This window comes from Chrysochloris asiatica, unplaced genomic scaffold (assembly GCF_000296735.1).
Source record: "Chrysochloris asiatica unplaced genomic scaffold, ChrAsi1.0 scaffold00212, whole genome shotgun sequence".
NCBI classification, from domain to species: domain Eukaryota; kingdom Metazoa; phylum Chordata; class Mammalia; order Afrosoricida; family Chrysochloridae; genus Chrysochloris; species Chrysochloris asiatica.
The window spans coordinates 179,536-205,120 of record NW_006408730.1 but is presented as its reverse complement, the minus strand read 5'-3'; the positions used below and the strand labels follow the sequence as shown (position 1 = coordinate 205,120).

Below are 25,585 nucleotides of genomic sequence, written 5' to 3'. Positions count from 1 at the left end.
GCCTTTAAATCAGTGGTATTCTGTTGCATCTCTACTTGTTTTTGAGAATGGGAATAAACAAAGCTTGTTGCTGTTGCTAAGTGCCGTGGATCAGTTCCAACTCATAGTGATCTTGTTTAGGGTTTCCAAGGAGCAGCTAGTGAATTTGAACCTCTGATTTTGTGGTTCAAATGGACTTTATGGTCGCATGTTTATCTTGGTGTGCTACAATTTCCAAAGAAAGTTTCTAAAGTCTTTTTCCTGGCCATCTTTAGAGTAATGATCTAAATATACATGAACAACTTCAAAAGTACAAAGGGTAACTAACATAGTGAGCCTTCATAGACTTATCATTCTAGAACCAACAAATGTTAACATTTTTATCATATTTGCTTCAATTTTTTTTTAAGAAATAAAAAAATTGCAGATATAGTTGATATCATATTTATACCTCTTCCTGGACAATTAAATAGCAATGGTTTTTTTAAGCTCTCCTTTTTTTGTGATTTTGGATCCATTTTTGCTCCGTTTTCTGAACTCCAATTTCTGGTTCAACATAGGGGTGGGTTGGCAGTACATTATTTCCCATTTGCCGTGACTGAATTGTATTTCAAGGACCCCCTGGTCATAGGATATTACAGGCTCCGTAGAAAACTCTGCTGTGAGCTCTTGCGTTAGAGTATACTCACTGGGAGCCGCTCTTGTTGAGCGTACAGAGAAAAACTCAAACAAATTCAGATGGTAAGTTATCAAAGTTTGGGTGATTCTGGCCAGAGTCTCATAAATGAGCCTGTTGTTGTTAAGTGCTGTTGAGTTGGTTCCGACTCAGAGCGAACCTGTATAGGGTTTCTGAGGAGCTGCTGGTGAGTTTGAACCACCAACCTTGTGGTTCAAACCGACCTTGCGGTTCTGTGCTTTTCCTACAGCGCCACACCAGTCTGTCTTTCTCGCTAGTTTATGGTAAAGATAAGCAAAAGATACGTATTTGGGAAACTTGGAAGGAATAAAAGGTGTCAGATAATCGCCTGGTGTGTTGCATTAGCCTCCAGACAACTTTCTGAGTTGCAACCTGCTGGACTTAAGAGCCTGAGTCTCAACTCCCTTCCAGAGCCTAGGACTCCATGACTGGTATTTGTAATGATAATATCCCTAACTGGAATTCTCTCTCATTTGCTGCTGTGGCTTCCCGGCTCTCAGAGTCTGGGTCTCCCCAAACGATTTCAGGTGCAGTGTCAACTGCAAACACCTGCTTAGCTGGATAAACCCTCAATTATGGAAAGAAGACGCCTGAAAAAGGAAATGAAAAAAATCCTGTAAGTATGATTGAGAAAAGCTTTCTTCTATTCCATTCGGCATTTGGTGGGTATCATGGTGTGGACACAGCAGTGGGGCTGAATGATAGAAGACTCTGTTCTGGCACCATAGGAGAAATCCAGATGGCCTGGCCTCTGTCTCCTGTTCAGAGTGCAAAGCAGGATGCTGAATTCCTTAGGAGGATGTTTCTGCCACTTATGTGCATGTCTGGGGCATTCCAGGTCTGCAGCCTCGGAGCTGAACCCACAGCCCAGTTGCCTGTGCCAATGCACATCACAGAGAAGGGCTGATGCTGCTGGTAGAAGGTTTAAAAAATGTGCCTGAAGGCCCTGCATTGAAATTGCAGCTTCCGCCTTTATTATTTACCATACTGACTAGATAATTCATCTCCTTTTACTTGCCATCTGAGTTTTTTGTTGCTTTTTTTTGGTAACAAACAGAAACATCAAGTTTGCCCATGGGAAAATTATTTTTCAACGGTACCTTATCTTTGACTTGGTACTTAGCTTAAATGTTGCTGAAACCCACAAACCATATGAAAACAAAGGAAAGGTTGCCTTCAATGTCCTACATAGTATATATAGAGGAAAGTACTCTGGTGACTTAGTGGATTACACATTGGGCTGCTAGCTATAAGGCCAATAGTTCAAATCTGCCAGCCACTCCATGGGAGAAAGATGAGGTTGCTATGAATCGGAACTGACTCAAAGGTACACAACTACCATCACCACTGTATCCATAGGGGTCCTGGTGTGGTGCTGTAGAATAAGCAGTGGACTGCTAACTGCAAGGTTGACAGTTCAAACCCACCAGTCATTCCCCAGGAAGTCCTATTTACAGAGTTACTATGAGTTGACATCACAACAACATAGCAACAATACACAGTTATTCAAAAACCTCATCACAGTGCCCACTGAATGTCTTTCCTCTATGAACTAAAATCACTATCTCTTAATAAGTCATTAAAGATTGCTGGAATCAACTATGTATGAACTCACATATGTTTACATGTATGTGTTTGGGGGCAAATAAAAGGAATACCAACTCCTTTACATATCTCATCCAAATAATACAGTTAGGCTATTTTAAATGAAGCACCTTGAAATTGCAAACAAAAAATCAAGAATTTTTAACAATCTAAAAGTGTAATGACTCTGAAGAAAAGTGTTTGGAAGGCAGAAAATAACATCCCTTATATAGCAATTAGTCCAAAGTGTCCTGGTGTGGTAAATGTTTGACAGCCAGACTTGGCCTTAAGAAACATTGTGAGATTGGTTGAGATTGACTTGGAGACCCCAAGTCCTTTTCCCTGCACCCTATCCCTCTTCCCAGTGTTCTCAGGGTAATATCCCTGTCTATTCTCTTATGGTCCTTATTCTAACACTCTCCAGCCTTAAAAGTCACTAAAGTGGGATTACTAATACATTTTTATGCCTGACCCCTCCTAAGGGTATTTGCATTCTAATAGGGGAAAACCTTAGGGCAAAAGTATACATCTCCTTTTATGGACCATCCTGTAACTGGAATTGATCAACTTTGGACATTCTACCTGAATGTGGGCAGCAAGAAAATATTTATTTTAAAAAGATGGGTCTCAATCTTTCGGGTATTGTAAAACCTTTTATGCATGTGGGAATTTGTCGGATTCCCTGCCTTTCTGTAAATTCTGTTTGGACTCTATAGATTTAATTTTTAGATAACTGTTATTTAAGTTAATTGTGTTTAGACATTTTAAACCTGCAATGCTGCAGAATTACCACTTAAATGAAAATTAAATATTAACTCAGATGCCAGAGCCATCTGCCCCTGGCTTCTCTTGTGTGTGAGAGGATGGAGGGGTGGGGAGGGAGCCTTTTTTTTGCAGACTAAGCCCCCTGTCCTTCCCTATGGCTCAATGCTACTCTCTTGCTTTTAAGGGGAGATTATATTGGCATCAGACTTCGGGAAAATGAATTTGACCCCAAAGGAAGAAGGCAACTCACCTTTCTAGATGATATGGTAAAGAAAGGCATGCTGGTACAAGTCACATTTGTGTTACATGTGTATTAATGGACAGAACAAGGCACTAATTGACTCTACAATAAGCAGAGCTAGTTTTTAAAAATTTATGTACTTTTTTTTTTTTTTTTTTTAAGCAGAGCTAGTTTTTAAAAATTTATGTACTTTTTTTTTTTTTTTTTTAAAGCAGTTTTAGGTTTAGAGAAAGGACAGGGAGTTTCCATATAATCCCTCTCCCCCTGCAGTTTCTCTTGCTATGAACATCTTGCATTCCTGTGGTATATTTGTTACAATTGATGAACCAAGATTGATACATTATTATTAAGGCCATTTCACAGTTTATATTTAGGATTCCCACTTTGTGTTGTACAGTCCTATTTTGACAAATGCATAATGTCATGTGTCCTCCATTACCATATCACATAGGACAGCTTTATTGCCCTAAAGATCGCCCGCCCCCTAGCCCCTGGCAACCACTGATTGATTTATTGTCGCTATAGTTTTGCTTTATTAAGAATGCCGTATAGTTGGAATGACCCAGTGTTAAAGCTTTGTTTCAGCCTTGTTTCAAACAGGGCGAACCTTGATCCCCCCAGAATGAGTTTCATGGTCTCCTCATGCTAGGGTTGTTCACACAGTGGCTTCAGCCCAGGAACAGAAAACAAAAAGAGAACCAGAAGACAGAATCCATGAGTGCTGTTTGCTACTAGGAGAGAAAAGATTTAAAGGCAAAATGCATGGAAAGTTGAATGGTGTGTAAAAACAAATGCTTTACCACTGAATCAATTCTGACTCAGAGAAACCCTGTAAAGATAGAGTAGAACAGCCCCCTAGGGTTCCTACAACTGTAAGTCCTTGTGAAAGCCAATCACCATATCATTCTCAGGTTCAAACCCCCAACTTTTGAGTTATCAGTCAAGTGCTTTAACTGCTGTGCCACCACTTAAACACTATTAAACACTCCTTAAATTTGCCTTGTTAAGTGCTGTGGAGTTGATTTTGACTCATAGCAACCCTGTATAGGGTTTCCAAGGAGTGGCTGGTGAATCTGAACCACCAACCTTGTGGTTAGCAGTCCAGTGCTGCACCAGGACTCCTAAATGTTACATATATAATGCTAATTTTTAAAATTCTTTATTTCCTACAAAATTACCTATCATGTAGTTCTCTAATGTAATATCTTTTTTTTTTTTTTTTTTACATTAGCAGGAAAAGCAGAGGATATCCAAAGCAGAGGATAATCTTGAAATCCTTTGTGTCATTGTTTATATTGAAACACAGATACATGTTATGTTACAGAAGTTCCCTTCATATAAAGTAAGGAAGAAGCAATGTAAAGATGTCATTCAAAAGAAATTATTAAATCCTTTGTTTTTTATACCCTCTACTTACTATTCTGAGATAAACACTGAACTGCAAACTACAAAATCTGTGGTTCCAGCCACTAGCCGCTCTGTAGGAGAAAGATGAGGCTTCTGCTTCCGCAAAGATGTAAAGCCTGGGAAACCCTACACAGGGTCACTTTGCGTTGTAAGCGACTTGGTGCCATTTAACAATAACAATTTACTCTCCTTGCACTGATTTGGAAGAAAGGCCCTCTGTCTCTCTCTCAAGTTTAGGAAAGCTGATCAACTTTCAACATGTTCCTGGAGTTGATAAGCAGTTAAGCACTGGACTTCTAGAGTGCTCTCTGCAAACATAGTAAACAGAGAGCAGTGAGTCTCAAATGTTAGTGAGGCTTATTACACTGCAGTTTTGACTCAGGTTTGTGGTGGGGCCCAGGAATTTGCATTTCTAATGAGCACACAGGTGATGCTTGTTTGCACATCAAATTTTGGATTGTTGTTGTTAAGTACCGTGGATCCAACTCATAGCGACCCTGCACAGGGTTTCCGAGGCTATAAATCTTTACTGCAGCAGAAAGCCTCATCTTTCTTCCACCAAACAGCTGGCAGTTTCAAACTGCCAACCTTGAGGTTCGCAGCCCGATTTGCAACAACTATGCTACCAAACTTCTTTCAGTTTTGGATCAGGTTTCACCAATTTATCAAGGATTGCTTTGTTTTTAAAAAATGTTCATTTTTGTTTCACTCTTCAGTTTGGTTTAGTCCCTGGAAAAAAATAACTAGATTGTTTTTAAAAAAACGTTAGCGTACCTTAGAGTTGGTTCTGGCACAGGGTTCCTGAAGAGTGACTGGTGGATTTGAACCACTGACCTCTCAGTTAGCAGTCCAGTGCTTATCCTACAGTGTCACACCATGAACTCAGGTAAAGCCTTAGAACTCATCTAAAAATTATTTTTAAAATTTTTTAACTTTTTATTTTCTGGAGGTGGGAGAAGAGGAAGGAGGAATATTTTGATAAGTAAATGGTAAACCCTGCATAGAGTTTCCAAGGCTGTAGATCTTTTTGGGAGCAGAAAGCCTCAGCCTGCGGAGTGGTTGGTGGGCTCAAACCTCTGACCTTGGGATTCACAGTCCAGTACTTATCCTACAAACACACCAGCAGCTCCTTGGAAACCCTACACAGGGTTGCTGTGAGTTGGAACTGACTCTACAGCACTTACTAACAACAATAGACTGTTCAGGAGAAGAATGAGGTTCTCTTCTCCTGTAAAGATTTACAGTCTCGGAAACCCTACACCACCACCAATAGACTCTATTAGAAACTAGAAAGAGTGGTGTTAGGTTTATAGAAAAGTGTGCAGGAAGTATAGTGAGGTCCCACTTACTCCCTCCCCTGGCACTACTTTTTTCTATTTCTTCTATTATTAACATCTTGCATTCTTATGAAACTTTACCTTTTTCTACTAATTAACAAAGGCCCAGAGAGTATCAATCATTTACCTAAAGACATGCAACCAGAGTCTCCATTTAGTATTCTTTCCATGAATTTGTCCTTTCTTTTCTGGACTATGGACATCTCTAAACAACAACCCAAACTCTTCGCTATTGAGTGTATTTTGACTTAGAGCAACCCTACAGAATAGGCATTCCAAGGCTAGGTATAACATCATAGGACAAGCACGGGGCCACAAACTTAACACCAACAACCGTCTTGAGGAAAACAGACTGCCTTATCTTTCTCCCATAGAGCGGCTGGTGGGTTTGAACTGACAAGCTTTAGTTAGTAGCCCGATGCTTAGCCCACCATTTCACTAGGGCTCCCTATATCTGCTCTGGTTTGGTTGGTTAAGTGCCATAGAAATCCTGTAGAGGATTTCCAAGGAGCAGCTGGTGAGTTTGAACTGCCGATCTTATGGTTAAAATTGACCTTGCGGTCCAGTGCTTTATTCTAAAGTGCCACACCAGGACTCCATATGTACAGTGGGAGATAAACAAATGTAGTGTCCAAAGATCTCTAAATATTTCTGGTTGAGCATTAGCTTATCCGACATAGCTGATCATCCTTCCTATTTAGGATACAACAAATAATAGAATAGGCTTAGCAGTGCCATTGTCGTTGGGCACAGGGAGTACTTGGCCAATGGCTCTCTGTATTTCCTGCTTCTAGGCTCACTATGACTTGGCCATCAGTGTTGCTTTGCAATGGCTGGATCACTCAGATGACTTAACGTGGCTGGAGTGGAAGGAAGTGTAAGTTGAAACAGTTTTTTTGTTTGTTTTTTTGTTTATGACTATGATTAATGATAGAGGAACTTTCAGACATTTCTCCAGTGCGGGGTACTCTAATCTGAAAACATCGCAGGATGAGAACCCTTTTTTCAATAAGAAATCTCGTAATTGCCAACTTGCAGAAGTCATGTTCATGTTTACATAGCTTACATTTCTGTGAATTGGTTTCTGTCAGAAGAAAAACTTCCTTGCCCAAAATGTCCTGCCTTAGAAGTATGGCTGTGATTTCTTGTGTGCATGCCAATGGTCAGTCCTAAGGGTCAATTTGTTAAGTGCCATCAAACATAATGTCTTAAGCATTTAAGCAGATATGTACCAGAGTTCCCAGAATTATTAGTATTTTGTCTCATGTAGAGGGTTCAAGCCAACTCACTTCCATGGCAAGAACATGGAATTAACAAGGATAGTGTAGAAATAGCATAGGGGTGGCAATTGATGTCCTTTGACTTCATGAGTGGGGTTGTTATTAAGTGCCATCAATTCAGTTCCAACTCATAGTGACCCTGTATAGAGTTTCTGAGGAGCGGCTGGTGAGTTTGAACCACTGACCTTGCAGTTCAAACCAATCTTGCATTCTAGTGTATTATCCTGCAGTGCCACACTAGTACTCCTCACCAGTGAGGAGGAGGATAAAAAAAAAAATCTACAGCCCAAGGCTGGTTCCTATGAGGCAGAGGTCAAACATGCCTCACTCTTCAACCTTTTAGAACCGTCCCTTCCACAGCATTCTCTACCTCTTTGCTGGGTTAGATAATGTGTTGTAATGGCCACAAAACTCACAGATCATACTCAGAGCTATGGGTTTATTAAGGAAACAGCAGGCCATAATTCAGGATCAAGAATGACTCAGTTCTTAGATGAGGACAGCCTCCTCTTCATGAACATATAAGCACACTCAGGCCCCACAGCCCCTGTTCAAGCAAGTATTGCAAAGCTTTCACAGCTCTGGCCACTCCATCAAAGACACTCAGCTCTAGCTCTGTGAGTCAGCAAACTTAGCTCCCCCTGATTTAATGCCCAGGAGTACATCACCATGACGGCAAGCCTCCTGCTCAAAGGCACTCAGACCTTCTCCTATGCAAAGGATTTCTCACTCTGTGGGCCAGGAAACCCACCACTCTTTCTCCTGCCGCTTGTTCTGCCTCTGCTGCTGCTGTTTTCTACCAATGCTTGCCATCTCTGGTGTCTCCTGGATTGAACAAGTTCAGTGCAGGGATCTCAGGTTGAAAGGACGGGCTGTACTCCTAGCTATTCTTTCATGATGGTGGTCAGATTCCCCTTTCCTGCTTCTGGGATGGCACATTTATTTAAGCCTAGTAGGGTGGCAAAACTCACCAATCCCCATGCTAGGGTTTCATATACATTATTTGCATGGACCTACCTCCACAGGGGGTCCTAGTGTGGCACTGTGGGTTAATGTGCCAGACTGCAAAGCTGTTTGAACTGCAACATTGGCGTTTCATGCTCACCAGCTACTCCTTGGAAACCCTATATAGGGTCGCTATGGGTTGGAATCAACTCGATGGCACTTAACAACAACTACAACCTCCACAAGGGTGCCACAGATCTTATTTACATTATTAGCAAACTATCCAACCCCCTTGGTGGGCCACAAGCACCTTGCATTGACATAGTGTCCAACCATTTGGAGTCCTAGTGTGGCACTGTGGGTTAATGCACTGGACCGCAAAGTCAGTTTGAACCTTAAGGTTGGCGGTTCAAACTCACCAAACACTCCTAGGAAACCCTGTGCAGGGTTGCTGTAGGTTAGAACTGACTTGATGGCACTTAACAACAACAATAGGAAGCCAGTCATTTTGAAGTCCTGGTGTGGTGCTGCAGAATAATGCACTGGATCTCAAGGTCAGTGTGAACTGCAAGGTCAGCAGTTCAAACCCACCAGCCACTCCTTGGAAACCCTATACAGGGTCACTAGGAATTGAAACTGACTCGACGGCAACTTAACAACAATAATACCCATTCATTTGGTCGAGTTACAAATGACTATGGCTAGAAGAGCCCTATTAAGTAATTCACAACATTGCAGATAGAATCAAATAGCTTGTTCCAGAGGCTAGTCATGTCTTAGATTGCACAACTAGTACTAAATGGCTGGATTCATTAGCTAAATAGAAAACTCAACTTAAACTCCCATAAGATGAAAGAGAGGACTGATGGTCTCAATATTTGAATGCAGTAGTTGTTAGACACCATTGAGTCAGCCCCTGCTGTATGCCTTAAGTACAACAGTACGACACACAGTCTGATTCTACACCAGACCCATGATTGGATGTGGATCAGACTATTGTGACCCAAAGAGTTTTTATGAGATGATTTTGGAAAGTATGTTGCCAGGCCTTTCTTCCTCATCTGTTTTAGTTAGAAAGCTCCATTGAAACTGGTCCAGCATCATAGCAACATAAACTGACAGATGGGTGACGACTGAGCATGAGTGCATTACTTGGGCATGGAACCTGGATCACTGCAACATGGCAATGAAGTGGGCTGAAGCTGGAAGTGGTGCCATCTGAGGAAATAGAGTCAGGAGGTGGAGCCTAAGGATATTGTTTAGATTTGAAATGCTTGTCTTCCATTTGGGAGAATGGTTTTTCAAAGTACAGAGTTGAGTTATGATGGCTCTGTTTATCCTCCCTTGGCTGTGGGGTGATGGGATGCACTGATTTAGTCTATGGTATAGTCACAATCCTTCCAACATAGTAATGTAGTGGCCAATTCCCTAGACGTGTGTAGGCTTTCCATAGGCAATGCAGCTCCCCAAAGCAAACTGCCACAAGAGGGATACTGGTTGGTAAAAATAACTGCAAAAACAACAACAGCAGCAAAGACTGTGGATCAGGGCAAATTAAGCTCCATTATTGGAGGATAAGTAATTCAAAGTGTGTACTTTACTGATGGTGGGTGAATCACATTAATTTTGTAATAAAGAGGATAGCACAGTCATTGGATTACTTATAGATTATGGTCCCAAACTTAGTAAATATCAGAAAGAACAATAATAAATTCCACTCTTATTTATTTAGGAAATTTAGGAAAATGCCATTTCTTGAGAGGCCTGTATATCCAAACCGTAAGGAACGAGAAGCACTGATTTTATCATCTTATGCTGGAATCTTAATGGTAAGGAAAATAACACTATTTACATATATGGCTATTTTATATCTACTATATGGAGTACTGTCATAGCATTATAGGATAAGCACTGGACTGCAAGGTATGTTTGAATCAGAAGGTTGGTGGTTCAAATCCCCCAGTCGCTCCTCAGAAACCTTAAACAGAGTCTCTGTGAGTCAGAACCGACTTGACAACACTTAACAACAATAATATGTATTTTGATGGAGTCCCTGTGTGGAACTGTAGGATGAGCACTGGACTTCTAACCACAGGCTTGGTGGTTGAAACCCACCAGCCACTCCTTAGAAACCCTATACAGGGTCTCTACAAGTTGGAATGGATTCAACAGCACTTAACAACAACAACATATGTATTTTGATAGTTAAACTACTTAAAGCAATATTACTGAATGTTTAAAATCTCACATTAAATTTTTATGCATTAAGATATATTAAGAAGCTTGGACTCCATATTGTATTATGAAAATATTTATTTAAAATGCATAAAGCAGAGAGCAAGTTATAATAAATCATTGCTATTCGAAACTACCGGCTGTTCCACGGGAGAAAGATGAGGCAGTCTGCTCCAGTAAAGATTTACAGCCTCGGAAACCCTGTGCAGGGTCGCTATGAGTCGGAACCGACTCCACGGCACATAACAACAACAACAACATCTGGATATGCTGATTTATCCATTTGTTGTTGTTGTTGTTCAGTGTCATTGAGTCAGTTCCAACCCATAGTGACCCTGCATAGGGTTTCTGAGGAGCAGCTGTGAGCTTGAACCACCAACTTTGTGGATCAAACCCACTTTGCAGTCCAGTGCATTAGCTACAGCACCACACCAGGACTTACCCATTATATGATAAATGTATTTATCCATTAACTTGTATTTATTTATTTAGTGCCCATGCTATATAGACATGGTCTCAGACATTATGGAGTTTTAATAGCTGTTTTTATTTTTATATTATTATTATTTTAAATATTTTATTGTGAATTATGTGATAGTTTACATGGGAGAACATTAGCTTTACATTCATCTTATTGTATATTGTTTCATTGCCATGGTTACAATCCCCTCCATACATCATCAACCAACCAAAGGGTATATACCCTGCAAGCCTGCCCCCCACCTCCCGGTCATCAGCACACAGCCCCTCTCCCTCTCTGGGTCTACAGTCCCCAGTCACTTCATCTCTCCACATCATTGTTTCTGCCTACATCTCTGACGTCACTGCTTCTCTGGGTAGGGTCTCGCACTCTGCTCTTCTCCCTTGATGGTCCCAGGGACCTCAGCTCCTGGACTGCATAGTCAATCACTCCCCTCCTTTTACTACAAAACATCCACCTTTACATTTCCAACCCTCACAGTCAGTCCTGATAACAATTATTCACCATTGTACCACAAGGGACCTATCCCCATCTCCTTTCATTAGCCCCGCCCAGACAGATTGGACACTACTCAGTAGAGAGTCTACCTTCCTCTGCGCCCTGTGGATCTAGGCTCCCTCTTGAAAGCTTGTAAGCCAGTCACTGCTTATGTTTGTAGCCCTCCCATTTTGGGTTGCCTATGTCCAAGTTGCCCATCCCTGTCTACTCTGTGTATGGAGAGAGTGGGAATGATCCTCGCTATAAAGATTTGTTCCCTCTTTTGAGCTATTACCTACATAGGTATAGGTCAAGTTCATTAAATTGTATTAGATTACTCTTTTGTTCCTCTTCTTTCTTCTTCTAGTTGAGTATATTATTTTTAGTAAAAGAAAAGCCATAATGTAATAATACATTTTTGTTGTTGCTTAATAGAACAGTATCCCAATTGAAGAAGTCTTTAAAATCTACGGAGCTACTTCTTCTGCCAGTTCTGGTACAACCAAGGTAGGTGTTAACTGGGGCTATTATACAAGGGATTGTTAGAGATTTTCTCTATTGTGTAGATTTGTAATGTACAGAGTCCTGGTGTGGCCCTGTAAGATAAGCACTGAAATGCAAACCACAAAGTTAGTGATTCAAAGGCATCAGATGCTACTTGGAAACCCTATAGAGGGTTGTTATGAGGCAGAACTGATTATACGATATTTAACAACAGCAACATAATATATTTTCAGAGGCGAGTTATGAAATAACAGAGCTTTATATTAAAATGCACAAAACAGATATAGGTATACTTTTCTTGGGTTGTTGTTAGGTGCCATTGAGTAGGTTCTGACTCATAGCGACCTTATACACAATAGAATGAAACAGTGCTCAGTCCTGTGATATCCTCACAATCATTAAACTTGAGCCCATTGCTGCTGCCACGGTGCCAGTCCATCTTGTTGGGTGCCTTCCTCTTTTTCACTGACCTCCACTTTACCTAGCATGATGTCCTTCTCCAGGGACTGATCCCTCCTGATAATATGTCTAAAGTATGAGAGACAAAGACTTACCATTCTGCCTTCTACGGAGCATTCTGACTGCACTTCTTCCATTCCAGACGTATTTGTTGTAGCAGTCTATGGTTCTTTAATATTCTTCTCCAACACCAAAACTCAAGTGCATCAATTCTTCTATGGTCTTCCTTATTCACTATGCAACTCTCACATGGGTATGGAGCTATTGAAAATACCATGGTTTGAGTCAGGTGCACTTTAGTTCTCATACTAACATCTTTGCTCTTGATCACTTTAAAGAGGGCTTACGCAACAGATTTGCCTAATGCAATGCAGAGTTTGATTTCTTGACTGCTGCGTCCATGAGAGTTGATAGGAAATCAAGCAGAATGAAGTCTTTTTTCCATTTATCATGATGAAGATTTTTGTTTTCTTGACATTGAGGTGCAATCCATACTGAAGGCTGTGGTCTTTGATTTTCATCAGTAAGTATTTTAAGTATTTAACATTTTCAGCAATAAAGTTGTATCATCTGCATATTGCAGGTTGTTAGTGAATCTTCCTCCAATCCTGATGCTATGTTCTCATATAATCCAGCTTCTCGGATTATTTGCTCAGTGTACAGATTGAATAATTATGGTGAAAGAATACAATGCCAGCACACACATTTCCTAAATTGTGTGAACCATTCAGTATCCTCTTGTTCTGTTTGAATGATTGCCTCTTGTTCTAGGTAAAGGTTCCTCAGGAGCACAGTTAAGTGTTCCACAATACCCATTCTCGGCAATGTGGTCCATGATACCCAGTCAAAATTCTTTGCATAGTCAGCAAAGCACAGGTAAACATCTTTCTGGCATTCTCTGCTTTCAGTCAAGATCCATTTGGCATCAGCAATGAAACCCTTGTTCCATGTCCTTGTCTGAATCCAGCTTGAACCTCTGGTACGTCCCTGTCAATGTACTGTGGTAGCCATTTTTTATTTATCTTTAGGTAAATTTTACTTACGTGTAATATTAATGATATTGTCTGATGAGTTCCATGTTCCATTAGGTCACCTCTCTTTGGAATGGACACAAATATGGATCTCTTCTAATCAGTTGGCCAGGTAGCTGTCTTCCAAGTTTCTTGGCAGAGATGAGTGCTGATCAGTTTGTTGAAAGATTTCAATTTGTAGTCCGTCGATTCCCAGAGCCTTGTTCTTTGCCAATGACTTCAGTGAACCTTGGACTTCTTCCTTCAGTACAATAGGCTCTTGATTATATGCTACCTCTTGAAGTAGTTGAGCTTCAACCATTTCTTTTTGGTACAGTGACTCTGAGTATTCCTTCCATTTTCTTTTGATGCTTTCTGCATTGTTCAACATTTGTTGTTATTAAGTATTGTTGAGTCCATTTTGACTCTTAGCGACCTTATATAGGGTTTTCGAGGAGCAGCTAGCTGGTGGGTTTGAACCACTGATGTTGTGGCTCAAACTGACTTTGCAATCCAGTACATTATCCTGCAGTGCCATACCAGGACTCCATTTTGCCCATAGAATCCTTCATTATTGAGTGAAGCTTGAATTTTTTCTTTAGTTCTTTCTGTTTGAGAAATGCTTGGCATGTCTTCCCTTTTGGTTTTCTAACACATTATTTGCATATTTCATTATAATACTTGACTTTGTCTTATCGAGCTATCCTCTGAAATTTTATGTTCAGCTCTTTGACGTCTTCATTTCTTCCATTTGCTTTGGCATCTCTATGTTGGAGAGCAAGTTTTATTGTCTCTCCTGGTATCCATTTTGGTCTTTTCCTTCTTTCATTTCTTAATGACCTTTTTGTTTTCTTCCTGTATGATGTTTTTGATGTCATCCCACAACTCTTCTGGTCTTCGGTCATTAATGTCTAATGCATTGAATCTGTTCTTGAGATGATATCTAAATTCAGGTGGGATATGGATGTTAGGTCATATTTTGGCTCTCCTGGACTTGTTTTAATTTTCTTCACCTTCAGCCTGAACTTGCATATGAGCAAATGATTGTCTGTTCCACAGTCTGCCCAGCCTTGATTTGGCTGATGATTTGGAGCTTTTCCACCATCTCTTCTCATAGATGTAGTCCATTTGATTTCTGCATATTCTATCTGGTGAGGTCCATGTGCATAGTCATCTTTTATGTTGTTTTTAAAAAGGTATTTGCAATGAAAACGTCATTGGTCTTGCAAAATTCCGTCATGCGATCTCCTGCATCGTTTCTATCATTAAGGCCATATTTTCCAACTACTGATCTTTATTCTTTATTTCCAACCTTTTCATTCAAATCACTAGTAATTACCAATACATCTTGATTGCATGTTTGATCAATTTCAGACTGAAGAAATTGGTAGAATTCTTCAATTTCATCATCACTGGTTTTAGTGATCGTCATGTAAATTTGAATAAGAGTGGTATTAACTGTCCTCCTTGTTGTTGTGTGGATATTATCTGTCATAGACAGCATTATACTTTAAAATAGATTTTGAAATGTTCTTTTTGATGATGAATGTTACTCCATTCCTCTTCAGTTTGTCATTCCCAGCACAGTAAACCATGTGATCGTCAGATTCAAAATGACAAATACCAGTCCATTTCAACTTACTAATGCCTAGAACGTTGATTTTTATGTGTTCCATTTCATTTTTGACAACTTCTAATTTTCCCAGAGTCATACTTCATACATTCCATGTTCTGATTATTAATCTATTTTTGAAGTTGTTTCTCCTCATTCTGAGTTGTGTCCCAACTCAGATGAAGGTCCAGCAAGCTTTACTCTATTCATGTCATCAATGGTTACTATATTTTGAGGAGGCAGTTTTTCTTCAGTCATATTTTGAGTGCATTCCAACCTGAGGGGCTCATCTTTTGGCACTAAATCTGACAATATTCTGGTATTATTCATCATTTTTTGATATTAATGTTCTGGTGCTGACAGTATCCCACAGCTATTTATAAGGTTTTCAGTGGCTAAACATTTGGAAGTACTGTTGTTGTTGTTAGGTGCCATGAGTCAGTACTGACTCATAGTGACCCTATGCACAACAGAATGAAATACTGCCCGGTCCTGGGCCAACCTCAAAACTGTTGCCACGCTTAAGCTCATTAATGCTGCTATTTTGCCAATTCATCATACTGGGGGTCTTCCTCTTTTTCTCTGACCCTCCACCTTACCAAACAAGATATCCTTCTCCAGCAACTGGTCCCTCCTGACAATATGTCTGAAGTATGAGAGATGAAGTTTGGTCATCTTGGCCTCCAAGGAGCACTCTGGCTGCACTTCCTCCAACACAGATCTGTTGGTTCTTTTGGCAGCCCATGGCACTTTCAATATTCTCCTCCAACACCATGGAAGTAGTGCGCCTCTCTTTATTCCTAGTCTGTCTTAGTCTAGAAGCTTAGCTGACACCTGTCCACCATGAGTATACCCTAGTGGTGTTGAAAATACTGGTGGCATAGCTTCCAGCATCACAGTAACACTCAACCTATCACAGTACGACAAACTGACAGATAAATGGTGGCCTTACTTGGGTAGAAACTGTTTATAAAACATCTTTCTAGGTAGAAGAATATTATTAATAAATGTTTGCCGTGTAAGGCTGGGAGCGGCAGCAAATAGAGCACTAGATTTGGAGTCTAGATTCTGCTGTGTTTCTAATTAACATAGTATCGCATTTATATTTTTTATATTGTAAATCTGTTAAGTGTACCCTCTCTTCTTGTATGATGTACTGTAACTTGTAGAACCAGTGCAAGATTTATAAGATTCATTCTCATGATACATTCTGTCCTTTACTCTTGCCACATTTCTCTTTCCCAGGAGAGTAATTTGAAATCACAAAGAATTAAAGAAGCAAATATGTCTGGGAGTCCAGAGCCTGGGTTCGAGTTTTGACTCTACTCCTATTAGAACCTTAGATCATTTTCCTTTCCTAGGCCTCTTTAAAGTAGGCCCAGGCAGCAGTCTGATTAAGTTCTTGGCTGCTGTCCAAAAGGGGTGGTTCAAATCTACCAGCAGCTCTGCTGGAGAAAGAGCCAAGAGTCTATTTCCTGCTCTACTCTCTGATAGGGTTACTGTGAGTTGGAATTGATTTGACATCAATGGATTTGTTTTTGTTTGGGTGGACTTCCATATACTTGTCTAAAAAGATTTATTGAGTGTTCTGAATAATCTTTTAGGCCAGTTTAGTTTTCATGGTTTAGGATTGTATCAACATTGAGTGAGAATTTAAGTATAGGTTGTAATTTAGAGGTGAATTACTGACCACTGCAGGTGCCTCTGGAAGCAGGAAGTAGAAAGGGGGGAGTGAGGTAGAGAAGGGATATGCTGGAAAAGGGAGGGAGGAAGGTGGAGAAAGCAAAGGGAGAACCAACACACCCAGACCTCTACTTGCACTGTGCTTTTGATGCCCCCATCAGGACCCTTCCAAAGCCACAAGATCACCCTTGTTCTCCTACCTCCAGGCCAAACAAATAGTGGAGTTACTTATGAGTCAAGTAACTAAGTAGGAATCAAGTAATAAGGAGTTTGATAACTCTGCAATCTACTACCCTCTCTTCTTAATCCATTTGTAACCTATCTGGAGTCCTGAGTCACTGAGAAAATCAGTACCTTTCTTTACTTTATCTCACTTCAACTTGCTTCACTCATTTATTTCTTCCTGTGTTCATTCAGCATAGTTGTAAGCACAGGGGTTACAATGATGAGCAAGTCAGAATAACTTGTTTTTCTCATGGATCTCATCGCCCGCTTTGGAGCTGGCATTCTTCCTTGGTTGAGATATAAGCTACGGGGGGCCTGATGTTTCTCAGAGACCAAGCTGCTTAAAGTTTTAAAGCTTTTAAACCCAACTCTGGAATTTCTTGGATTGTCAAGCAACCCACACTGCCTATTCCTGCAGCTTTCTTTCCATCCTTCAACCCTTAACAGCACATGAACATAAATACCTCTGAGCTCCAAAGCCCTTTAAGTCAGTCATTCTGTTTTGTCCCCTCTGTATGTAGCCCAGGGTAAGCTTAGAGCAGGAATCAGACACACAGGAATGCTTGCTCTCAACTCCCGCAGCCAGAGGGCCAATACGGAAACAGTCACAGGGGATGGCACTGTGAGTCCCAGTCCTGGCTGAGTCATCAGTGGAGATAGTTGGCAAGCATAGGTGTCTAATTAGGTCGAAGGAGGCAGGTTCGGTTAAAGGAGCCAATATGGGTAGCCATGCTATTTAGAGGTAAGTCTGCCAGTCACTCTAACTCTCCATCATTGATCATTAATTAATTCATTAAAGAGCCTTCTTTATTCAGGCCCTTTTCTGCTCCATTAGAAAACCCTGGTGGCACAATGGTTAAGTGCTCATCTGCTAATCAACAGCTTGGCAATTTCAATCCAGCAGCTATTCCTTGGCAATGTGGTCTTGGAAACCCTATAGGGCAGTTCTTCCCTGTCCTGTAGGGCTGCTAAGAGTTGAAATGAACTGCGCTTGGTTTTGGGCTCCTACTCAGTTACATATAGTCCCTGTCCTCACAGTTAGTGATCAAGATCAATAGCCCACATTTGTCCACAGACAGCATACTGACCAGCACTGAATGGAAACAAGCATCTTCACAGGCCTGCATTTGTTTCTTGCTATGGATGTGTCAGCTTGTTTTGAGGTGTAGAGGTGAAAGGCAATTTGTGTAATGGTTGAGCACTGGGATTCTAGAGCTGGGCTGCCTATCTAAGAATCCAAGTCCCGCCAATTACAAGTAGAATACCCTGGGTAACTTTGTAAATTCTATAAGCCTCAGTGTCTCCTATAACAGGAAGGGCAGCAAAATAGTGTTGTTGTAGCGATGAAGTGAGTTCATACTAGTGAAGCCCTTAGTGCTTGGCACATGGTGGCCTCACACTGATGACTAGAATTAGCATCCTGGTACTTGGGGTGATCCGAGTTCCTCTAAATCAGGGCTTCTCAACCTTGGTACTATTCACATTTTGTGATATTTCTTTGTTGTGTGTGTGGGAGGGTTGCCCTGTGCTTTATAGAATGCTTAACAGTATACTGGACTTCCACCAACTAAATGCCAGTAGTATTCCTGTCCCAGGTGTGAACACCAAAAATGTCTCCAGATATTACCAAATGTGGAAGGGGGTGGGTAGAAGTAATCACAGCAGGTCAAGGTCATTGTTCTAATTATTAAAAAGAAATAACCAATCAGGTCCCCAAGTGTAATGTGCTATTATTCGCACTACTTCTGGTGGTGGCTGTATGCCATGAAGTCCTAGTGACCCTGAATAGGGCTTCTGAGGTGGCAAATCTTTGCAGGAGCAGAAAGCCTCATCTTTCTCCCATGAAATGGCTGGCAGTTTTGAACTACTAACCTTGAGGTTAGCAGCCCAACTCATAACCACTATGCAACCAGAGCTCCTTAGTGCTACTTTAGACCAATGTAAATGTTTACCTTCTTTGGACAACCAAATACAAAAGATATGGTTTGAGATACAAATCTCAAAATCTGAGCACCTACCCAGGTGGGTGGCATAAGCTCCTCCCTGCTTCAAGAAGGCTACCTTCGGCCTTTGAGGTCAAGGACCCTTTTCACATCTTGAATAAGAAATTAGCAGAACCACTCAGTAGATATGTGGATTTCAGCGTAGGAGCTGTTCAAAAATATCCTTTTAGGGTTTAATCAATATTTTAAAGGTAGTTTTAACTGGACAAAGATGGATTATTAAAAAAGTAAAAAACACAAAAATGTTGTTATCTTCTAAGGCTCTTTAATTGCTGCATATAGCTGAATGAACTTTGATTCTTTTTAATAAAATGTCTCCTAAGTCGGCACCGACTCGATGGCACCTAACAACAACAGCAAGCAACATTGAAAATCCTTCCCAAGCAAAAGCTTAAAACCCTATTGAATATGAATTAGATTATGTAGAGTTTCTGGCAGGTAGAATTGGCCACATGATAAAATATAGGTACTGTGGATACAATATGTTGCTTGTTGCTAAGTGCCATCGAGTCGGGATCCGACTCACAGCGACCCTGCACAGGGTTTCCAAGGAGCAGCTGGTGAGTTAGAACTGCCAGCCTTAACGGCGCGCAGCAAACCGATGTTGCAGTTTACGGCAATAACCAGCAAGGCCACATCAGAAGTCCGTGGATACAATATAGGTACTGTGTTTAGGCTTACTGGCTTTCTCTAGGGCTATTTGCTGCCACCTGGTGACAGAAAAGCATCAGGACCAATGTACTTTTCTCTGCAGTGGTTGTTGTTGTTAAGTGCCGTCGAGTCAGTTCTGACCCATAGCGACCCTGTACAGAGTTTCCTAGGGTGCAAATATTTACGGGAGTAGAAAGCCTCATTTTTTTCTCCCGCGGAGTGGCTGGTAATTCCGAACTGCTGATCTTAAGGATCGCAGCCCGATTCGTAACCACTACACTACCAAAGCTCCTTCTCTGCAGTGGTGGTGAAGTGCGGTCGTCGAGCCGGTTCAGACCCATAGCGACCCTGTATAGGGTTTCCAAGGAGCAGCTGGTGAGCTTGAACCGATGACCTTGCAGTTTAAATGTCTTTGCCGTCTGGCGCATTAACCCACACCGCCACACCAGGACCCATTTTTTTGCAGATGTTGTTAGCTGCTTTTGAGCTGGCTTGACTCATGTTGACTCCATGCACAGCAGAATGAAATGCTCCTTGTAGGGTTTTCATTGGCTAATTTTCAGAAGTGGATTACCAAGCCTTTCTTCCTAGTTCTTTTAAATCTGGAAGTGCCACTAAAAACCTATTTAGCATCATAGCAACACTGAAGCCTCCACTGACACCGTCCATAGTAGTAGCTGTGCATGTGGTGCCTTGGCGAGGAATTGGACCTGGTCCTGGTGTGGCGCTGTAGGATAAGCACTGTACTGCAAGGTCAGTTTGAACCACAAGATCAGCAGTTCAAATTCACCAGCTGCTCCTCGGAATCCTTATACAAGGTCACCATGAGTTAGAATAAGGAGCTCTGGTAGCGTAGTGGTTACAAATTGAGCTGTGAACCGCAAGGTCAGCAGTTCGAAACTACCAGCTGTTCTGCAGGAGAAAGATGAGGCTTTCTACTCCCGTAAAGATTTATAGCCTCAGAAACCCTGTACAGGGTTGCTATGAGTCGGAACTGACTCTATGGCACATAACCACCAACCATGAGTTAGAATAGACTCTATGACACTTAACAATAACTCCTGAATTTCAGTGTTCTAAATTCCACCATTCAGCTCTTTTCTGCTGAGGACTTTGGATTCATAAAAACATTCATACTACCTGTATAGTGCTATAAGATAAGCACTGGACTACTAACCACAAGGTTGGCAGTTCAAACCTGCTCCTACTCCTTGGAAACTCTATATAGGGTCACTATGAGTTGGAACTGACTCCTTGGCATTTAACAACAATAACAACAGGGCCTCATACAAAAGAAATGTTATTTACAACTTAAGAAAAAAATATAAGGTCCTACTAGGAACCCAGTGGCTCCATAGGATAAGCACTGGGCTGTAGACCACAAGGTCCATGGTTTGAGCCCACCAGCTGCTCCACAGGAGAAAGAAGAAGTTTCCTGCTCCCATGAAGAGTTAAAGCCTTGGAAACCCTATTATGTGTCAGAACCGGCTCCATGGCACATAACAACAACAATTCACCTTTAGGAGACTATATAGTAAGTACTAGACTGCAATACACTGGGTTGGTGGCTCGAGTTCACCAGTAGCTCTGAGGGATAAAGATAAGGCTTTCTGCTCCCACAAAGATTTACAGTCTCAGAAACCCTGTGCAGGGTCTCTTTGAGTTAGAACTGACTCTGTGGCTCTTAATAAGAAATCACTTTTAAACTAAAAAAGGAGTATAAATCTTCCTTTAAAAAATACAGCAGTTAATAAAAAAAAACAAAACCTTTTAACTCCATTTCTTAGAAAGGGAGGCAGAAAAAGTAAAAATGAGGGCTGCCCTACTGTCCTTCTCTCTCCCTGAAATCAGCTATTAATGTCTGACCTATCAGTTTTCAAATATATCCAAAGCCCAGATCATGCTCTTCAGCAGCAAACAGACTGTCACTGTTAGTTCTGTGGTCTTGGATTGTTAGTTTCCCAGTTACCCTATATGAAAATGTTGTTTGTGCTGTGGAGTTGATTTTGACTCAGTGAACCAGCAGGATTGGGTTGAACTGTCTCAGAGAGTTTCCTAAACTATAATCTTTTGGGGAACAGTTTACCAGATTATTTACCTGCTGGTGAGTTTGAACTGACATCTTTTTGGTTAGTAGCAGAATGCTTAATCATTGTGCCACCACAATTGTTGTTGTTAAGTGCCAACAAGTCGCTTCCAACTCATAGTGACACTGCATAAGATTTCCAAGGCTTGAAATCTTCAGTGGAGCAGAAAGCCTCATCTTTCTCCTTTAGAGTGGCTGGCAGGCTCAAACCACAGGCCATCCAATACTTACTGTATGGAGCCACTGCCCTCCCACCGCCACTGCAATAAATAAGCAGAAATCATTAAACTCCACAATAAATAAGCATAGTAAAAGTTACTCAACTGAATTGGTGCTGGGGGCCAATGAGGGTAGAGGACAGTTTCTATTTGCCGCTTGACACAGTTCCAGTAAATTGTGAAGTTGCTTTCTACCTTCTCTATGTTGTTGTTGCTGTTGTTAAGTGCCGTCGAGTCGGTTCTGACCCATAGCAACCCTGTACAAGGTTTCCGAGGGTGTAAATCTTTATGGGAGTAGAAAGACTCATCTTTCTCCCGTGGAGCTGCTGGTAGTTTCGAACTGCTGACCTTCAGGTTCACAGCCCGATTCGTAACCACTACGCTACCAGAGTTCAATTTTACTTATAAAAATATATAATTTGGCAATATTCATAGCTTTTCAAAATGAGTTCTACAAACCTTAGGAAAAACTAGCTTAGCAGCAATTGCTTTCAGCCTTGGTGGATTGAATACAAAAAGAAATTGTGTAAATTACTCCTTTTCATTAGAAAACCTAAGTAACTACATTTGTGAGGCCACAAAAGCAGATAAGCATATTAGAGTCAAGCTGACCTACCCCCATAGACCTCACCACATTCAGTCACGAGCTAGAATTCACAAACCCCTACATACAGACACCTGCGTAAATAAGCAGACGATAATGAACTTAAGTGAAGGATAGTTTTGACTTAATAATCTACACTTCTTGCAGCAAGTAGCCAGGTTGGGCTTTATGCCACATAGCTTCCAAGTGATTTAATGAATACCTTTATTATGAAAATAATAGCACATTATGTAGGATAGAAAGTTTATAATCCTTTAGTAGAAACAAGAAGAAACTATTTTATCTCATACTGGGAAAGAACATGAAGGTCAGTCTGAACATCACAGAGTATTCTTGTTAAGGCTGTCTAAGGACCAGGTGCAAGAATGTTGTGACTAACTGTAATAATTCAAGAAAGATAAAAGTGTCAATGAATGTACTGTGTAATTTTAAGTATAAAAAATAAAGACTTGCTGAGCTGGGCTGGCAGAACTATCAGAAGGCAGAGCTAGGAGGAAGAAGAAGCAGAGGGCAGAAGAAGGAACTGGCAGAGCTAGGAGATAGAAGCAGGAGGGGGAAGGAGGGAGGCAGAGAGGAGAGCAGGAGTAGAGGCAGAAGAAGGCAGAGGGCAGTAGAGGCAGAAGGAAGTAGAAGTGGCAGAAGAAGCAGAGAGCAGGAGAGAGAAGGCAGAGGGCAGACAGCAGAGAGAACAGACAGCATGGAGCAGAAGGCAGACAGCAGAGAGCAGGAAGCAGAAGCTGGAGAGCATAGCCAGACAGCACAAGAAGTTGAAATGCCTTTCAATTGTATTCATTCATTTCTTCACCCAACGATTCCACCGCGTATTCGCTCGTGTCCCACGACCCCGCGGAGAGCAGGAACTCCTGCAAATTGGGTTGTTGTAGATTTAGGAAACTGCATTAGGATTCAATGAGGACATGAATATCAAGGGCTCAAAAAGATACTGGACTCAGGGTAGATCCGTGGGAGAAAGATAGTTCAGGCTTTGCTCCCGTAAAGATTTGCAGTCTCAGAAACCCAAAGGGCCAGTTCTACTCTGTCCTCTAGGGTGGCTATGAGTCGGAATTGACTTGATGGCAGTTTGTTAGTGGGTAAGGGGAGCCTTCAATATCAGCTAACATCCTTTCTACGTCCACCCCGACTCAGGCTGGCCAGTCTTCTTCCTGCTGCTGCCCTGATAGCTGGCTGGCCTCTAAGATGGGCCTCTTCTTACCCTCTGAAGCCCTGGCATGCCAGGCACTTACTCCAAAAATCTGCTAGTATCTTCTCTTGGAGGAGTCCTGATAGCACAGTAGCTTATGAGTTGAGCAGCTGACTTCAAGGTCAACAGTTCAAATCCTGGCAACTATGTATAGGATTTCTGTGTGGCTCTGTGGGTTAATGTGCCAGATTGCAAAGCCATTTGAACTGCAAGGTCTGCGGTTCAAGCTCACCAGCCGCTCCTCAGAAACCCTGTACAGAGTCACTATGGTTCAGAACCAACTCAATGGCAATTAACAACAACAAGTCTTTATGAAAAAAAGATGAGGCTTTGTGCTCCATAAAGACTTACAGCCCCAGAAATCCTATACAGGGTTGCTATGTGGTGGAACTGACTGGAAGACACACAATCAACACCACTACCATCTTAGGGAATGCTGACTCAGACCCAATTGTGCATAAATAGAAAAGTGTTTTCCTAATAAGGAGAGGGTCCTAGGTTTTTTTGTTTGGTTTTGATGAGGGTTGTGGGAATGAGGGCTGGGAAAAGTAGGAGTAAGGAGTTAGAGTTAGGGCTATAGCTAGGCCCAGGCAAGGCCTAGGAATTCCTTTAGTATTCGGGTTATGGTTAGGATTAGGTTTAGTGTTAGGGGTAGGGCTTAGGCTAGGACTAGGAATAGGGCTTGGTCTAGTTTTAGGGTTACATTTAGGTTTATTTATTTATCTTTCAAAATCTACTTGATTTCCACTTCATCTGGAAGATCTGTAACTATGTCATTCCCTCTTTTTACTTTATGTTTTTTGTTGTTGCACGCTGGTATCTCTGGTTCCCTGTTTTCAGTCTTGTAGGTTTGTTTTATTCTGAATACTTCTCTATCTGGGTTTGAGTTCTAGGTGATATTGTCTTGTGTGTTCATTTCAGGCTATTGTCTGCTGTTGTTGGTTCTCTGTCCTAAGTAATATTTGTCTGCCTTTTTAATCTAGTTATCTTGATGTTATTTATTAGTCCAATGGTGAAGAATTTTTTTTTTCCTTTACATTGAGGTGCAACCCATATCGAAGGCTGTGTGGTCTTTAATCTTCATCAGTAAATATTTAAGTCCTCTTCAGGTTCATCTGCATATCACAGGTTGTTAATGAGTCTTCCTCCAATCCTGATACCATGTTTTTCTTCATATAATCTATTTTATCAAATTATTTGCTCAGTAAATAATTGAATAATACAGATTGAATAAGTATAGTGAAAGAATGCAATAAAGAATAAATGGAGAAAAGACTGAAGTTGTCAAAGACTTCCTTTTGCTTAAACTATCAACTATCAACACTCATTAAGCAGCAGTCAAGAAATCAAATGATGTATTGCATTAAGCAAATCTGCTGCACAAGACCTCTTTAAAGTGTTCTAGAGCAAAGATGTCAGTTTGAGGACTAAGGTGAGGCTGACCCAAGCCATGGTATTTTCAATAACCTCATATGCATGTGAAAGTTGGACAGTGAATAAAGAAGACCATAGAAGAATTGATGCATTTGATTTATGGTGTTAGAGAATATTAAAAGTACCATGGACTGCCAGAAGAACAAACAAACCTGTGTTGGAAGAAGTACAGCCAGAATGCTACTTAGAAGCCAGAATGACTGTTGTGCCCATATATGTGTCCCCCACAGAAGACTCTCCTCATGTATGCAATCAGCAGAAGCATTTATTGATCTCAAGATAACACCGCATGCGGTGGGTCTACCATCTGGATTGATGGAGACCCTGAAAGCAGGCACGCAGGCCTTTTTATAGATGGTCAGGGGAAGATCCTTGTGATAGCATGCCACCTTCAAGCTGCTGATTGGCTCTTATCTGGGAAAGGTTGCTGATTGGCTCTTATCTGGGGAAGGCTGCTGATGTCAGAA

The 25,585-nt window shown here is 41.2% G+C and overlaps 1 protein-coding gene across 1 annotated transcript in view; it reads left to right on the top strand.

Annotated features, from left to right (window-relative positions):
• Positions 1–1,251: 1,251 nt before the first annotated feature.
• Positions 1,252–25,585, top strand: part of LOC102826829 (chromosome unknown open reading frame, human C2orf80) — a 31,539-nt gene continuing 7,205 nt past the window's right edge. The window contains exons 1-5 of the mRNA XM_006872749.1: positions 1,252–1,292; positions 3,210–3,291; positions 6,805–6,887; positions 9,977–10,064; positions 11,864–11,935. Of these exons, the coding sequence (XP_006872811.1) occupies positions 1,252–1,292; positions 3,210–3,291; positions 6,805–6,887; positions 9,977–10,064; positions 11,864–11,935 (366 nt within the window). The remainder of the gene's footprint in view (positions 1,293–3,209; positions 3,292–6,804; positions 6,888–9,976; positions 10,065–11,863; positions 11,936–25,585) is intronic.